This window comes from Populus euphratica, unplaced genomic scaffold (genome assembly GCF_000495115.2).
Source record: "Populus euphratica unplaced genomic scaffold, PopEup_1.0 scaffold21.1, whole genome shotgun sequence".
Classification (NCBI taxonomy): Eukaryota; Viridiplantae; Streptophyta; class Magnoliopsida; order Malpighiales; family Salicaceae; genus Populus; species Populus euphratica.
Window position 1 is genome coordinate 1,293,709 of NW_011499887.1, and position 16,456 is coordinate 1,310,164.

The following is a 16,456-nucleotide window of genomic DNA, read 5'->3' on the forward strand; positions in this document are numbered from 1 at the left end:
TTTGCCTCACAAGTTGCCTGTCTGGCTTTTCTCCTTGCAAAATCCGTCAGTTAGATTGAAAGAAGTGAGTGAAAGGAGCAGTGAACAGGTTACAGGGGACCGGAGAAGCAAAACCTAGGAACCGCGGTAGATTGTTTTGTCAATTAAAAATGGCAGGCCTGGCCTACAACTGCGTCTTGCCCTCCCCTGAAATGCGAAAATGGAATGAGATTATCAAGAAACACGTGCTCAGTGGTGATGCAGTTCAAGCTATGGTAACGTATGTCAATGTGCAAGAAATTGGCTTTCATGCTGATAACTTCACTTTCCCTATTTTACTCAAAGCAGCAGGGAGGTGGTCTAGTCCTTGTATTGGGCTAGCCCTCCATGGCCAGACAATAAAAGCAGGTTTCTCCGGCCATGTTTTTGTCCAAACTGCTCTGCTGAACATGTACAGGTCTCATCGTTGCGTTGCTGATGCTTGTAAAGTGTTTGAGAAGATGCCTGTCAAAGATGTGGTTGCTTGGAATTCCATTTTAGATGCCTATGCTTCTACTGATCAGATGGATGATGCACTCAAAGTATTCAATTCCATGCCTTTAAAGGACCTCTTATCTTTCAATATCATGATTTCTGGGTACTCAAGCATTGGAAAGACACTGTCTGCGAGAAGTATCTTTGATAACATGGCAGATAAAGATATAGTCTCTTGGAACTCAATGATATCGGCATATATCCAAGGTGAAGATATGGAAAGAGCTTGTGATTTGTTTAGGGAAATGCCAGCGAAGAACATCATCACATGGAATACAATGGTAAAAGGGTTTTTACAAAATAAACTATATGGTGAGGTTCTTGATTTGTTTGACGAAATGAAGACTACAAATTGCTTGCCTGATCATCTTACAGTGACCGGTGTTTTATCTGCATGTGCCCATTCGGGATCGCTGAAAAAAGGAACCGAGGTACACATATATGCCATTGATAACGGACTTGCATCAAGTCCCCATGTAACAACAGCTTTGATTGATATGTATGCCAAATGTGGAAGCATACAGCAAGGTTTACGGGTTTTCTATAAGTCGCAAGTTAAGGATATTTACTGTTGGAATGCATTGATTTCCGGGCTTGCACTTCACGGCCATGGCTATGCTGCTCTCAATATATTCAACAAGATGAGAGAGAACCATACAAGGCCTGACGATATTACCTTCATAGGCTTGCTTAGTGCTTGTAGCCATTCAGGTTTAGTGCAAGAAGGTAGCCAATTGTTTTATAGTATGCAAAAGGAATTTGGAATATCTCCCAAAATAGAGCATTACGGATGCATGGTTGATCTTCTTAGTAGAGCAAGGCATCTTGATTGCGCGTTACAACTAATCAAAACTATGCCATTCAAGCCAGGAGAAGCCATCTTGGGTGCTTTGCTTAGTGCCTGTATACTTCATCAGGATCTTGAGGTTGGTGAGAGAGTTGTAAAGCTTGTTTCTTCCAGGGGTAACTACCTTAGCGATGGAGAGCTCATGATGTTCTCTAACTTGTATGCATCATGTGGTCAATGGGAAGAAGCGAACAAATGGAGAGAGATGATGAATGACACAGGCATTGTTAAAACAGCTGGATTCAGTGTGGTTGAAGTTAATGGGAAGTTTCATAAGTTCCTGGCTGGGTAAAAATCGGCTAAAATGTGAGTGGTGGTGCCAATTCTGAGAGACAGTTTCTTTACTACTTGCCCATTTAGCAACACAGTACACAGCGGTGCAAACTGCATTTCATCTAAAAAAACATAAAAAATAATGTTTTTGTTGCGGTGCACTGCATTGATAAACTATGCCTAATTGATCTTGGCCTTGTGTCAAGGAAAAACTTTGCCTTCTGCTAGTTGGAGGTGTGCCTACCACTAGCCCAAATAGTTAGGTGCAGTCCTATCATTGATACTCAGCGATCTCATGACTATGTTATTTTGTCCCAATTTTTCTAATAACACTGACAATTTTCTTATTATGATCTGGTCTTAGCTTATTCTTTCCCCATCAGCTACAAGAAATCTAAGCCTAACCCATAACCTGGTCCAAGACTCAGAGCCATGAATAGCACGAATTCTTTAAAAACGTTTTGAAATGATGTGATTCTGTAATTCCTTGAAAAAATCAAACCAGATCTCACCTAAGTTTTGATTAGATCATGAATTAACCTGTCAGGTTAACTCTACCCAACTTGAAAAAAAAAACTAAGCTCGATGAAGTTCTAAATCAAGAATCATCATGTTAACCTACTAGGCAAGACCAGGTTTTTCTTCGGCAAGGAACAGGAAATGCAAAAGCGGAACTCCTGTGACCTATCACTATGCAGAAGATGATGTCATCCTCCACATCTTTGTCATATACAAAATGAGACTAATAAAACCATGGAGCAATCACCTAAATCAAAGTTCCATTATCAAAAGGCACAAAGTAGGTGCTCACCCTACTACACAAGCAATACAATGAGGAGAGAGTACTCAAAACTATAGTACAGAAACAAACAGGTAGCTAACAAGCGATCTAATTTCCCACTTCAAAGTTTCCATTGGTTTATACAAGTCCGCATCTGGGATTACTTTTAACTTTCTGCAACAATTTAGCATTTGCAAGATCAAAATTTGGACTTTTCTAGAGCTGAGTTCGATTTTTCCCAACGTATGTGCAAAATTTTCAGCTCAAAATACCAAAGAGTCTGCCCCTGCCAAGATTTTACATATTGCTCTTTAGGGGGAGCTTCTCCTGCCATTGGGCTCGTAGGCCTGGCACCCATGGAAAACTCAACAACTGAACGGTTGGAGAATCTAAATGTTGCGTTTGGCCTGAAAACAGTGTGCTAACAAACTATGCTCTCCATATAAATAGCTTACGGACATTCGTTGAGATCAAAATTAATTTTCGTAATGCCCCTTTCGAATTCTCTTCTTAAAGGCCCTCTTGAGTAGAATCATGAACAATCCGAATTTGAACTTCTTCATAGTTCCTGCATCCTTGTTCTTAAAGATGACGTGCCTCAAGATGTGATCAAATCTGACAGCTTTTACTTCTTAACTTTGCCCCCTTTTTTTCCCATTTTTACTATACTTTCTACTCTTTGAACCTCTGTTCTTCTTATAAGAAATTTTGTCTGCCTTCTTCTGCCTCTTGTTCCGAACTTGTTCAAGATCCTTAATTTCTGAACGCCCATTAGCATTAGGCAGAGAGCCCTGGCTTTTGCTCCCTCTGGAGTTTCTATTATTCCCGCGTAATCGGCAGTCTCCTGCAACAAAATAAAGAAATAAGCATCTATTGCTATGTTTTTCTTCTCGATGTTTATACAGCAAATCACAAGAAGCTTTTCTTCTTATGCAATGAACTAATATCTACCGTCGAGAAACTGGAAAAGGCCATATTCCAAAAAGCAAATGCATTGATATTCTCCAGGGAACCATGTAAAGAAACCCTTCAACGTGTTTTAAACTTGTACATGAATATTAATTTCCATAAAACAAAACAGGACAATCCAAAATATTACGTGTAGTATCAGAAAAGAAAGTGATTTTGATCACCAAAATATATATTTTATATTGGAGAAGTACAGACCTTTTTTCTCAGGTAAGTTTTTTCGATAGCTAGGATATCTCAAATAAGTTTTACACAAGTACTTCCCAAGCCAAGTCCTGCTAACTAGTTTTGGAGAATCTTCTTACAAGTGACCACAAATTTCAAAGAGAAAACATCAAGGTTTGGATATTGATGGAAGCAAAAAAGCCAAACAAACAAACGTCGACAATCAATATTGAAAGCAAACCTTAAGTAAGAACAAAAATATATATATATATGAAACTTGAAATTAACAACTAAAAAAAATATATTTTTGATGCCAAGTATTATTACATTTAATAAATCAAGAACCTTAAATCGCATCAATCTTAGGGACATTATTTTTCACACGCATGAGTTGATTGAGTTAAACAACTCAAGTCTATATCAAACAATTTATTTTATAAGATTGAAAAACCTTAAAAAAATTACATAGACAGTTCAGTAATTAATTTATATTTTGTTACTGTAACCTTAATTAAAATGACATGTAATAAAATTATATTAAAATATTTTTTATATAAAATAATTTAAAAATTTTAAATTTAATAATAACTTACATAATTATTGTTACACAACTATTGTGTAAATCTTTCTATAAATATAAATAATTTTTTTATATAAAATTTTCATCTAGATGTTTAGTGTGTATATTTTATTATAATTATTTTCATATTAATTATAAGTATTATTTATATATCAGCTTATAAAAATAGTTGTTTTTTTTATTAAAAACAGAAACATAATATATACTAATATATATGACTCTAATAATTATTTAGTATTTAAAAGAATATTTTAAAGATAACATTTTGATGTAATATAAATATTAAAAATATATCAAATATTTATTAATAATAAATATATATTTATATAAATATAACAATACAACATATAATCAACCAATTTTCCACAATTATACTAAAATAACATTCACCTCGGCATCTTGAATCACAGCCTTAATCCTGGTGATGGTGTTGTCGAGCTTCTGTAATTAATTGATCCTTGAGCCCCCCACCATGGTGCAACCTCCTGAGCAGTTAGGGAACATAGCCTGTTTATTATTTCCTCCGTAATATCGAAGAGCACAACTTCAGCCATTATTTTTTCGTAAAGGGTATACTGTTGAAGCTACAGCAGAAATCCTTCAAGGGGGCTATTATTAATCGCAGGCAGCAGGAGCTAGGTAAGGGGCAAGTGGGAGAGGTGTAGGACACAATCTAGCCAGCCATTTATGACTTGATCAGCACAGATTGCGATAAAAGAGACAGGAATCATTAACATGGGAAGAGTTCAAGGTCACAGACCTCGAATGCCTGGGTTCGAAGTAACATGGTGTTTCTGGGCATTTTGAAAAGTCTGGCATGGAAACAAACAGTAGCTAGCCTATTTATTTTCTTAAAGCATTTTGTTTTTTAAAGTATTTTTTATTTAAAAATATATATAAATAATTTTTTTTATTTTTTGAAATTTATTTCTAATATCTATACATCAAATAATTCAAAAACATTAAAAAATATTAATATAAAATTTTTAAAAACACTATTAAATCATTAACAAAATTATTAAAAAAAACTAAAACAATACTATTATTTTAAATAAAAAAATAAATATTTTCAGGTTTAATAAGTCAACGAGTCAAGCTATAAACCAAATTAAAATGAAACTTGACATAAATTAGGTTTAGTAATTGAAATCTTTAACAATCTCCTCTTTGAGAAAAGCATGGACAAAATAAATGCACAACACAACCTTGGAGTTAATAAGCTTAACAAGCTGCTTGTTTTTACATTGAGACTATGTTTTTATGTATTTTAAAAGTATATTTGATTTAAAAAATATCTAATTAATATTTTTTAGTATTTTTTTTGAAGGTTTTAATATATTAATATAAAAATTTAAAAAACATTCTAATATATTTTTAAATAAAAAAATATTTTAAAAAGTATTTGACGATACAGTACGAAGATTAACAAGAATAAAATAAAATAAAATTGCAGAGAAAGTGACACTAGTGCCTTCTAAGGGCAGCAATCTAGCCAGTAGACTTCTCTTTTTTATTTGTTAATTACTTTATCACTACCTTTGTGCTTCAGCTTCCCCCCATAGCTTACTTACTACTTTATCCTTTCTTTACTCTCTTAAATTTGATGAAGATATCTTCCTAAACAGTTTAATGCTAAATCTTGCTTGGACTCGCTCCCAGATGAACTACTTACCAAGAAATCAAATCAACCTGTCAAAATGGTGCATAAATTTGATAAAAATGTTGAAAATAATTTGAGGGGTGCAAAAATCACCATGAACTCGCTCAATCACGAGAGAAGAAAGTTGACCCATTAACAGGTGAGAATATTCTTCGATGGGCCCATAGAGAAAAATGCGAAATCAGCTGATCAGAGATAAAAGTAATAAAATTTGCTGAACTTTTACAGAAAAAGAAAAAAGAAAAGAAAAGTCACAAAAATTCACACCACCATGATTGGCTGGCCCAAATCATGGACTTCTTCTTCGTCATAAGAGCCGAATTATTGACAATTTTCGTACCGTGATTCAAACCACCATGAAACGGCGGCCTGGTGCTGTCTCTTTTGACATGGACATGATTGTCTCTCACGAGATGCATAAAATGGACAGTCCAAGCTGGAATTGCTTTTCCACCTTGACAAGAGGCACCTTCCTTCTATTTTCCTATGTCCAATTCAACCCATGAAGGCAACTTTGCTTGGGTTTACGTTGAAAATTTAATTTGATTGATTGTCGGTATTTGATTTTCTTTTTAAATATGCTATGTAGATGTAAAAGTTTGGTTCTTAAACTCACGATAAAACGATGTATGGAGGGTTGCTAAATAGAAAATAATATTACAGGATTCTATTGAACATGCAACTTGGTAAATTCATGCTTCATGTCGTGAGATAAATTAATTTAGAATTGTCACGGATGGAGGGAGAGCATGCATCCCTTGCAAGATCTTCCCCACATGATTATGCAGATTGAGTTTGAATAATAAATGATAAATAATAACGCTAGATCTCTCGTAATCTTTATTGTTGAAATGGTTAAGGTATGATGCTGGCTCAATGATTCAAGAATCTTTGAAATAAATTACAAAATAAAATCCCTTCAATTGTTAGATTAATTAAAGTATAGATAATTAGATACCGTATCTCATCACTGCGCCTCTCTCTCCCTCCCTTGCTGACACAACATGAAGCCAAGACTTATAAAAAGAAGCAGTGCAAACTGTAAACAGTTAAACAATCTGAAATATTTGAGATATTTTTTTTAATAATATCTTTAATATTAACACATTAAAATCATCCCTCTCTCACAATCCCAAAAATTTGATCTTTGCATTGAAGTATACAGAGAGAGAAGTCAAGAGGGGGAGGAGAAAGGGTGACTAGATAGAAAAACAAAAGCATACCCCATCAGCGGTTATCTTCTTTCTCCATTCTCGCTCAAGAACTCAGAAAAAAACATCTTCCTCGACAAAGGCTTCACCTTTTTCTCTCCTTCTTATCAATTCCTTGTCTGTCTCTTTCATTCTGGAATTCCTATTGGTGTCACTTAAATTCTTGTGTTTTTTCCTCTGAGATTCTTCGAAACTTCCGATGGTTCTTTCTTAGTTTTGAAAAAGGGAGTTCATTTATAGATATTTTGGATTCCATTTCTGTTTCCCTTTTTCTCTTGGTCTGTTTCTTTGCTTTTGATCTCTTTCTCTCACAATCAGGTACATAGCAGTTTAAAGTTTTGAACTTTCTTGATTTCCCATGTAAATTTTTTTGCTGCCGTGTTGTGATATCTGAAAATGGTATCCGGGCCTTTCTGCCATGTTGTGTTGTTGATATCTTTTAATGTGATTGACCCCAAGAAAAGAGGAGTCTGGTTGTTTGCTATTTTTTAAATTAGGCTTCTTTTTATGAAAAGTTCATGTTTTTTAACTGCTGTGGTCCAAATTACTATCCGGGTATGCTGTATCTTTCTTTATTTTAGCATATCTCTAATGTTGCTATTTTCAATGTATATTTTGTTTTGTTCTGTTCTGTTCTGTTATATTCATTGATCTGAATCTTTTTTTATTCAGCTACTGCATTTCAAATTTGCTTTTGGATTTTTGTACTTGGCTTACTTGAGCTGATCTAGGATCTTTACTAGTAGTTGTTTTTACATGGACAATAATTATGGATTTAATTCTTTTTAAAGATTGGACATTTTTTGAGTGAAACCTAATTGCTTTTCATGCTGCTTGTTTGTTAATGGTTTGAATTTATTTTGATCAGTTAATGACTTAATCTTTGATCTGGTGCACTGTGATGAATTAGGAATAGAAACAAGTTTGACAATTATCTTAATCTGAAAGATTTTTTTGAAAAATGGCTTGATTTTTTCGGAGGGTTTTACTAGTTTTAAGCGTCACGAGCTAAATTTTCAGATTCTTGGTAACTGAAGAAAGCATTAAGGCTAGAATGAAGTGCATATAGGACCTTGTGGTTTACGTCGTAGTTTGCTTTTTTTGTTGGCTGGGGTTGTTGTGTCCAATTTTTTCTTGTGTTTTTACTTACTCGTCAATACTTGCTCTTTGATTTTGGATAGTGATGGGGATATACCTCAGTTCTCCAAAGACGGAGAAATTCTCAGAGGATGGCCAGAATGGTAGGCTTAGATATGGTTTATCATCTATGCAAGGTTGGCGTGCAACCATGGAAGATGCGGTGAGTCCAGCATTTGATCTATGTGAATATGCTAGGTTTTTAATTCTTGTTACCAACAACCATGATCCTTTAATTGCCCATTGATTAATACAACATATGAATATACTGGTGACATTATGTGGGGATGTCTTAAAGATTTTGTTATAGGATAGTACTAATGATAAATTTGGTTAGGCAGGAATTCACCCTACTGGAATGCAAATACAATATGTGACGTATTTTTTCAAAGTTTGAGGAAGTAACTAATTACAATTCTTAAAAAAAGTGTTGTGTTATCGGTTCTGTGGTGCCAAATTATATAGAATCCATTTAAATTTTCCTACCTTTTTTCCTGTAGAAGTGGGGAAAAAATATGATAATAAAAAAATGGAATTTCTTTAATGTTCTTGGAAATGTATCTAGAGAAAGTTTTGTGAAACAGTACTTGCTCCTCAATTCCAAAGGCATCTTCTGCAAAACAAACTCCTCTCTTCTCTAGTCATAGACTATATTCTCCTCCTCTACCTTTTCTATTTTTCTTGGCACCAATTCCACAGACATTTGATCATAGCCACAAAAACTCGTTTAGTATCGGCATATCATCTCATTTTTAAGGTGTCATTATTGCCCGTTTGTATTCCAAAATATTGTCATAGTGCTCTTCTCTTGCACTCTAGCCAACTTCATAGCATATATTATTACATGTGCTTTATAGTTGAATTTATATTTTTCATCATGGATATGATGTCAGTTACATGGTTATTATTATTTGTGCTGTAGCATGCTGCAATAACCGATTTGGATGCTACCACTTCATTCTTTGGTGTTTATGATGGCCATGGAGGTAAGAACTGCAAGTTTCAGGTACATGTGAATATGGTACATGATCATTGCTTAACTAAAATGTGCTTTTCCTGAATCTTCACCAAGTCCTATTTCATTGTTTTTTGGGTTGATTTCTGGTTATGCCCTTAAATGAACAAAATCAAAGTTGTATTAGCATTGTTCAATTCCAGTGAACAGAATATTAGTCTCTGTCCATTTTAAAATCTTAATATTATTTTGCTTATTCCTTTTTCAGAATTAAGTTTTTGTTTATTACTCATTTTAAGTTTGCAATCTGCTAATGATGATTGTGGGAAAAGAATCCATGTATCCAAGCTCAACTTGTTCAGACATGAGTGGAGTCTGGTTATTTGTGATGGAAATGTGCATCCAGTAAACAATGGCTTTGGGGGTTATGCAATAAAATTAGCTGCCAAAAAATTCCCGTTTTATTGTCAATGATGCTTATCTCATATGGGTGGTTTTTCAATTCTAAATGCGTCCTTGTATGCTCAGCTTGTACCTAGGTCAGTGTGTTAGTATAATTGACGTTTAGGTCATTGTCACTCATGTTAATCCAGTAACTTACAGGTAAAGTAGTTGCGAAATTCTGTGCCAAGTTTCTCCATCAGCAGGTTCTCAAGAATGAAGCATACGTTGCAGGAGATATAGGAACTTCTGTCCAGAAATCATTTTTCAGGTTACTTGATTTTGATTACTAGGGGTTTTTTCTTTCTCCCTCTTGAAGACTAATTTGAAGTGCACAGTAATGTGCGGATGTAACAAAGTTGCCACAGTGGTTTATTATGATCTGATGTTATTCTCCACCATCTATGCATGAGTTTTGAGCCTTAGTAATTGTAAACTAGTCATGTCAATAATATATCTTATTAGTATTATGATACAATTTTCTTAATGTTAGTTTCTTCTCTCTATTGCTTTATATTTTTTTGTGCTTGGAAAATTTGCCCCTTTGCATGGATGTTTGGTTATTTTAGGATTTATAGATCTGTAAATACCCTCTTTTTATTTAAAAGGATATTGCAAATAATCATAGACGCTTGCTCATGATTTCATTTTATGCATCTCATGCAGAATGGACGAGATGATGTGTGGCCAGAGAGGTTGGAGGGAATTGGCATCTTTGGGTGATAAAATAAACAAGTTTACTGGCATGATAGAAGGGTTGATATGGTCTCCAAGGTGTGGTGATAGCAATGAACAACTTGATGATTGGGCCTTTGAAGAGGTATTTTATACAAAAATGGAATACACTGCAGCTATTGCCTTGGTATAATAGTCTCCAACTATGTTAATTTAAGTTACGCTTCGAGGTTTGGTTCTTTGGATTATAGAGGTCAACACCCAAGTAGTGGTTGTTCCTGTGAAATCTGGAAGTTCAAACTCAAGTGCTACTCATGTGTTGTAGTTTATCCTTCTATTTGTGCTTAAGAGTTCATACTCAGAGTGGAATCAGTTGACAGAATTGGTAAATTTTTTTGAACATTCTTAGTTCTTTTTAAACCATAGGTTAATGATAATTCATTAAGAAACCAATTACCATTAGTCATTCCTTGGAAAATGATGGTTAAAGACCTGATATGTGAGTGGTTACAGCCGTCAGCATCAAAGTTCTTGAACACAGGGATCAGGATTCCCCGACTTGGCTGTATTTTCATTTTTAAATGCAGCAGTGTTGCACTCATTTTTCCCAGTTATTATCACAACACATACTGTGTGTGCATGCGTACACACTTTTGAATTCATTTGCTACAACTTGCTTCGAGACTGTATAATACACACTGTCGTTTATTTCCCTTTGATGCCCATATGCATTTGGTTTGTCAGCCAAGATGAATTTGAGAAAATGGTTGGATCATTATTACTTATGAATGAGTAGATAATTACCTCATGAGGTCTTCGTCCAAATATTTTGTTGATGATATGCAATTTATTAGACCATTAAATTATTCTTATGTTATTTAGCTATCTGGGGTTTTCTATTTTCAGGAAAAATAAAATAAAATGTGAATTTGTCTTTACTATCATGTTCTTCTACAACGTTAAAATTTTAACATTTATTCTGATCGGGATCTTAGGTTGCTTGCTCAGACTTGGTTGGAGTCCGAAGGTCATAATATTGATTAAAAATTTGCCTAGCCAATATCGTGTTTTAAACACATTGGCCACTAACCATGCATACTGTGACAATGTATCTTTTTGTATTGCTCTGTATCATTCAATAATAATGGTTAAGAACTCATTTTACTCTTTAACATGGTGATTAGGGTCCTCACTCTAACTTCTCTGGACCAACTTCTGGTTGCACAGCCTGTGTTGGGATTATTAGACACAATCAACTCATTGTTGCGAATGCTGGTGATTCTCGATGTGTGATATCTAGAAAGGGCCAGGTATTTTTCAGTTAACTAGAAATGATGGTTTGATTTTTTCCCTGAAGACTAAAGGTTGTTTGTAGGGGAGGGTTTATTGGAATTGTTAAAAAATCTTGTGACTTTACTTCTGCCTCAGCTAATCATCAATTCACCTTTTCTCTCAAGTATTAATGTGATGGGGACAGTATCCTGATAAATGGACATAAAGGTATATTGTTGATACGGACAAAACCTTGTATAAATTTTTCGATAAACATTGCTCTTTTTGATGCAGGCATACAATTTGTCTAGAGATCACAAACCTGATCTTGAGGCTGAGAAAGAAAGGATATTAAAAGCTGGTGGTTTCATACATGCAGGACGGGTCAATGGCAGTTTAAATCTTGCAAGGGCTATAGGTACCTAACATTCCTGATCTCAGTCCCTTATTCTGTGAGTGTGGCTTTTATACTCAATCTCTGGGCTTACTGCGGCTGGATTTCCTCATGAGAAGTGATTAGGTGATGAGCACAAGGCTAAAACTTTTTTGTTTTCCTTATTGAAAAGCAATGAGTATGCATTGCACTTACAAAAGCATGTTTGCACCCACCCATCCATGTGCACTCCCACTCCCACTCCCACTGACACCTATATCTTTGTATTCATGTCCATGCTAGTATTTGTTGATGCACACATATAAAATGGTATGCATCTTAATGAGTGTGCCCGCCCTCTTGCTTGCATTTATATGCGAGAGAGGTATCTTCTTTCAATTTTCATTTTTTCTTTTGTAATGCAGGTGATGTGGAATTCAAGCAGAATAAGTTTTTGCCTGTTGAAAAGCAAATCGTGACAGCCAATCCAGATATAAACATTGTATGCTATTCTTCTTTCTGCAATGTTTTCATTGAAACAATTTGCTGTTCTAGATAAACCCTGCTTATCATTCTTTTTGAAGTATGGTTTTATTTTTTTCCTCCCTCTTTGGATCTTATTCTATTCCTGCATCAGGTCGAGCTATGTGATGATGATGATTTTCTTGTGCTGGCATGTGACGGAATATGGTATGCGTCTAATGTTACCTTTTGTAGTCAGTACCTTAGAAGGTTGTTTTATGATGTGCTAATTCTCTTTCCAAAAGAAATAAAACATGCATGGATCTTGGTAATAAAATGCAATACCTAAAAAAACCATGAGGGCAGGCTTTGGTAGTTTAATTGAAGGAAACTCAATGGAACATATAGTTTAATTGAATTTCATGGCTGTTTGGAGTGTAGTTGTAGTTGCTTTTTAAAGTGTTTTTCACTCGGAAATATATTAAAATAATATTTTTTTTATTTTTTAAAAATTATTTTTGACAATAATGCATCAAAATGATCTAAAAATACCAAAAAATATTATTTTGAAGCAAAGAAAAAAATTTTTAATTTTTTTAAAAGCACTTTTGAAAAGTAACAACAAACATGGATTCAGGTTTGTAGATGATTGGCGCTTGTTCATTGTACTTCCATGACTTGGAAGATAACACTTCTTTAACAACCCTAAAGTTTCAAAAATTGTCATAGACTGCATTTGAATCTTTTGTTCACTTTGCATGAATCCGTAGATCACATGGATAGGCCTGGGAACTCTGCTGATAATCAAATTTTATTCATTTTGTAGAACTATTGGTAGCAACTTCATGAATAAGTAATTCCAAGCGGATAATTGGTCACTTTTCTTGTTTCAGGGATTGCATGTCAAGCCAGCAACTAGTAGATTTTATTCATGAACAACTTCAAGTGGTATGTGGTTTTGGACCCTTCTTACATTTGACGAGCATGGTTTTGAAGTATTTGGTTTTAACTGTTTTATTCATCTCCCCATTTGTGTCATTCTGAAGTTAGACCTTGCTGAACTATTTGGGTACAGAGCTTATGTGATATATAGGCATCGGTATCAATCTAACATTCACTCGGAGGAAAAAATGAAAAAAAAAAAAGATCTTGTTGATTCTAGTCAATTTTACTCTCTGAATTATGATCTTCGATCTACATTTGCTAAGTTATATGTGTCAAAAAGTCTAATGGAAACTTCAATAATGCAGGAAAACAAGCTCTCTGCAGTGTGTGAGAGAGTCCTTGATAGGTGTTTGGCGCCATCAACAATAGGTGGTGAGGGATGTGACAATATGACCATAATTGTGGTACAGTTTAAGAAACCTATCGGGTCCAATGCCTCCGCAGACGAGCAATCGTCACAATCCGAACCTGCTGTTGCTGAATCTAAACCAGTGGAAAGTTAACTGAAGTACGATCCATAGCCTCCTTGCGATGTCCCAAATGCTATTTTCCAGCCTCTGGATGGAAAAACAGTACAAGGGTCCTGCTTTTTCTCGAGAAGCCAGGTCCTTGGATACATATTTGTAGATGGTTTAACATGGATGGATGAAACATTAAGAACAATCGTTTGATGTTCTGATGCGTGCTTATAAAACCGACGTGTTCTTAAGTTTTAAGTTTAGATGTAACATCTAATGCTGGGGTTGTGATAAGATCTAGGTGGGATTGACCTTTATAATTTTTTTAAAGGATATATATATATATATATATATATAAATATATGTAGATGAGAGCGAGTTTTGACAATATCAACTAGGTTTTTTCCTTCTATTTTATTTTTTAACAGGCCACAAGTCATTCAGGTTTTCAGTATAGGTTTTATTGTCATCTCGAGAAAAGATATATATACCTTTTATTGTCGAAAAAAGAAAGAAAGAAATTTCTATTTACAGATAGCAACAAGTCTGCTATTTTACGTTTATTCTGGTGACTGCTAATGCCCTGAACCATCTCCTTGCAGTACTCTGATTCTGCACCAAAAACCACGCCTCTAAAGTTATAGCTACAATTACAAACTTAATTTAGAATTTATTACGGCAAGAAATTCCTACACACTTGGTGTTTATTGCAAGAAACTATCTAAAAAGGTACATTAAAGATAATCTTAGCTATATTTATGTTAATATAATCTGCAAGATGTAATAAAATATGGTTATGATTTTAGAATCTATATTTTCCATATTCTAGAAACATCTAAATATAAATTCAAAGTCTAGTCTTAGTTATTGCCTAAGTAGTCTGTGCTGAGGACATGAAGATGCCAACTTCTGTTTTGTCTGTGGTCTCATTGGGAATTTTCTTGGTGTCGGTTTCTTCTCATGAAGGTATGTTCAAATCTAAAATCTATGTAGGTTGACAAGTAATCCACTTTGTTCTTTATGATTTTAAAGGTTTAATCAGGTGGTTAAGTGGATTTGCTCTTTGTTATCATCTAGGGTTTAAATCATGAGAGAGATTATAACACACAGATTTCTCTTGAATCTCTAATTATGTATTTTATTTAATTTTTCATTTAGTATATAATAAGGCTCTTCGAGTAATTTATATATTCATCATTACTTGTCAATATCCAACTATGGAAAGGTTCCTTAAAATTATGTTTAATTAGTGTTTCATGATAAAAGAAATAAATATGGATGTAAACATGTTTGGCTAGAGTAATACAAATAGAAGCATAAAATAAATTTTTATTTATAATAATTTTAAAGTGAATTTACTTCTTTTCAAAATAAAAAGGATATGTGGATATTTACCATCCTTACTTTTTATTTATGTTATCTTCATTTCAATATTCTTGAAATAATAACTAAACGCTACTTAAATACCTTACCTATTAAAAAAAAAATTGTATTTATTGATGCCATTAACATTTTTTTTTATCACATCGAGTTCCAACTTTAAAAAAAAATAATAAAAAAAACACCTTTTTTTTAATCACTCATTTTATTAAGTGATTTTGGTGCAGGCACACAAGATGAACACAATTTAGTTCAGGAAACACCCTCAGGACTTCTCAACAATGGTAATGAAGCAAAAAATTTGCATTTTTTATATTTTCTCTTAGGTAGAAGCAAGCCCTGATCTCAAAATTGTCTATATTTGCAGGGACAGGAAGGGCTAGGCAGTCCAAATGCTCACATAGAGATATTGTGATTGCACAAGCCCAGGTTCAATCCCAACCAAGTGGTTTACCTACTTTCTTGGTGGAAATTACCAATACAAATACAAAGGTGCAAGTTTCTAACATCCATTTCTATTGTGAGCAATTCAGCTCTGCAATCGTCATCAGACCTGATGTATTCAAGCGCATTGCTGTCAATGACTCGCTCGTCAATGGGGGCAAAACACTCGCTCCCGGCTTAACCCTATCCTTCACATATGCTTACAGTTTCAAATACCCTCTTTCAGTTAACACCATTAAATGCTGAAGCATATGTAGACATCCTAGTTTCAAGATGTGTCAGAAACTGATGATAATGGATTGCCATTGTTATCGGTTTTTGACAGAGAAGATGGCAGCATTGCTTCATTACTAGCCTCGGTTGTACTGTCATTAGTCCCCAGGTCGTTGTCGTCATCTTCGTCGTCATCTACATGTTGAGATTGTGTCATTTGGTAGTTTTCTCTTAAAATCAATCAGGTCTTCGTTCCAAGAGGAAGTCCTGGTGGTTAAAATTGAAACATGGGGGAGGGATATGTCCATTATGTAATCTAAGTCCCCTGTTGAACACTTGAACCTTCGGATTAAAAAGAAAAGGAGGGTCAATTAGAAGTCCCATGGGAAAGATTTTCCGGTCGATGCACAGAAACACAAGCAGTTGCTCCTTATTTAGAATTTAGAATGTTCCTTATTTAGAATTTAGAATGTGTTTGGTAATATAGCAGCTGCTTATTTTTATTTAGAATGTATTTGGTATTGTGATAATTGTTATAATTGTAATTTTAAAAAAATTATTTTATAAAAAATATTTTTAGTTGAGGTTGATTTAAAAAAATATATGTTTGGTTAAAACTGTAGTTAAAATTAAGATTGAACAAAAATTAATTTAATATGTTTAGTTAAAAAAATGTTTTTCAAATTGAGGTTATAAAATAAT

At 34.2% G+C, this 16,456-nt stretch overlaps 3 protein-coding genes and 1 long non-coding RNA gene across 6 annotated transcripts; 3 read left to right on the plus strand and 1 right to left on the minus strand.

Moving 5' to 3' along the window:
- Nucleotides 1-24: 24 nt before the first annotated feature.
- Nucleotides 25-3,302, plus strand: LOC105130569 (pentatricopeptide repeat-containing protein At3g29230-like). 2 transcript variants are annotated; one of them, XM_011033133.1, is made up of 2 exons: nucleotides 25-825; nucleotides 937-1,983. In XM_011033133.1, the coding sequence occupies exons 1-2, from the start codon at nucleotides 150-152 to the stop codon at nucleotides 1,650-1,652; spliced, it is 1,392 nt and encodes a 463-aa protein (XP_011031435.1). In that variant the 5' UTR covers nucleotides 25-149; the 3' UTR covers nucleotides 1,653-1,983. The 2 variants fall into 2 exon arrangements, with proteins under 2 accessions (XP_011031435.1, XP_011031434.1); XM_011033132.1 differs by adding an exon at nucleotides 3,218-3,302 and having other exon boundaries at nucleotides 27-1,678.
- On the minus strand, nucleotides 2,394-3,749 carry LOC105130568 (uncharacterized). Its single transcript, XR_843256.1, has 2 exons — nucleotides 3,582-3,749; nucleotides 2,394-3,258 (listed from the first exon to the last, which is right to left on the minus strand). It is a non-coding gene; the product is annotated as an uncharacterized LOC105130568 (long non-coding RNA).
- A 3,146-nt stretch (nucleotides 3,750-6,895) lies between these two features.
- Nucleotides 6,896-14,032, plus strand: LOC105130571 (probable protein phosphatase 2C 60). 2 transcript variants are annotated; one of them, XM_011033137.1, is made up of 11 exons: nucleotides 6,896-7,317; nucleotides 8,181-8,299; nucleotides 9,059-9,122; nucleotides 9,695-9,803; nucleotides 10,199-10,352; nucleotides 11,392-11,517; nucleotides 11,774-11,897; nucleotides 12,278-12,354; nucleotides 12,490-12,542; nucleotides 13,208-13,262; nucleotides 13,565-14,032. In XM_011033137.1, the coding sequence occupies exons 2-11, from the start codon at nucleotides 8,183-8,185 to the stop codon at nucleotides 13,760-13,762; spliced, it is 1,077 nt and encodes a 358-aa protein (XP_011031439.1). In that variant the 5' UTR covers nucleotides 6,896-7,317; nucleotides 8,181-8,182; the 3' UTR covers nucleotides 13,763-14,032. The 2 variants fall into 2 exon arrangements, with proteins under 2 accessions (XP_011031439.1, XP_011031437.1); XM_011033135.1 differs by lacking the exon at nucleotides 6,896-7,317 and adding an exon at nucleotides 7,334-7,554.
- Nucleotides 14,033-14,565: 533 nt separating this feature from the next.
- Nucleotides 14,566-16,183, plus strand: LOC105130572 (uncharacterized). Its single transcript, XM_011033138.1, has 3 exons — nucleotides 14,566-14,683; nucleotides 15,325-15,381; nucleotides 15,465-16,183. The coding sequence occupies exons 1-3, from the start codon at nucleotides 14,611-14,613 to the stop codon at nucleotides 15,785-15,787; spliced, it is 453 nt and encodes a 150-aa protein (XP_011031440.1). The 5' UTR covers nucleotides 14,566-14,610; the 3' UTR covers nucleotides 15,788-16,183.
- Nucleotides 16,184-16,456: the final 273 nt, after the last annotated feature.

Excerpts from the sequence above, each read along its gene's own strand:
- LOC105130572 (XM_011033138.1), top strand. The coding sequence starts at position 14,611 with ATGAAGATGCCAACTTCTGTTTTGTCTGTGGTCTCATTGGGAATTTTC. Across the intron at positions 14,684-15,324 it reads GTCGGTTTCTTCTCATGAAG|GCACACAAGATGAACACAAT; the intron begins GTATGTTCAAAT and ends ATTTTGGTGCAG. Across the intron at positions 15,382-15,464 it reads CTCAGGACTTCTCAACAATG|GGACAGGAAGGGCTAGGCAG; the intron begins GTAATGAAGCAA and ends CTATATTTGCAG.
- LOC105130571 (XM_011033135.1), top strand. The coding sequence starts at position 7,518 with ATGTTTTTTAACTGCTGTGGTCCAAATTACTATCCGG. Across the intron at positions 7,555-8,180 it reads TGGTCCAAATTACTATCCGG|TGATGGGGATATACCTCAGT; the intron begins GTATGCTGTATC and ends GATTTTGGATAG. Across the intron at positions 12,355-12,489 it reads CCAATCCAGATATAAACATT|GTCGAGCTATGTGATGATGA; the intron begins GTATGCTATTCT and ends TTCCTGCATCAG.
- LOC105130569 (XM_011033132.1), top strand. The coding sequence starts at position 150 with ATGGCAGGCCTGGCCTACAACTGCGTCTTGCCCTCCCCTGAAATGCGA.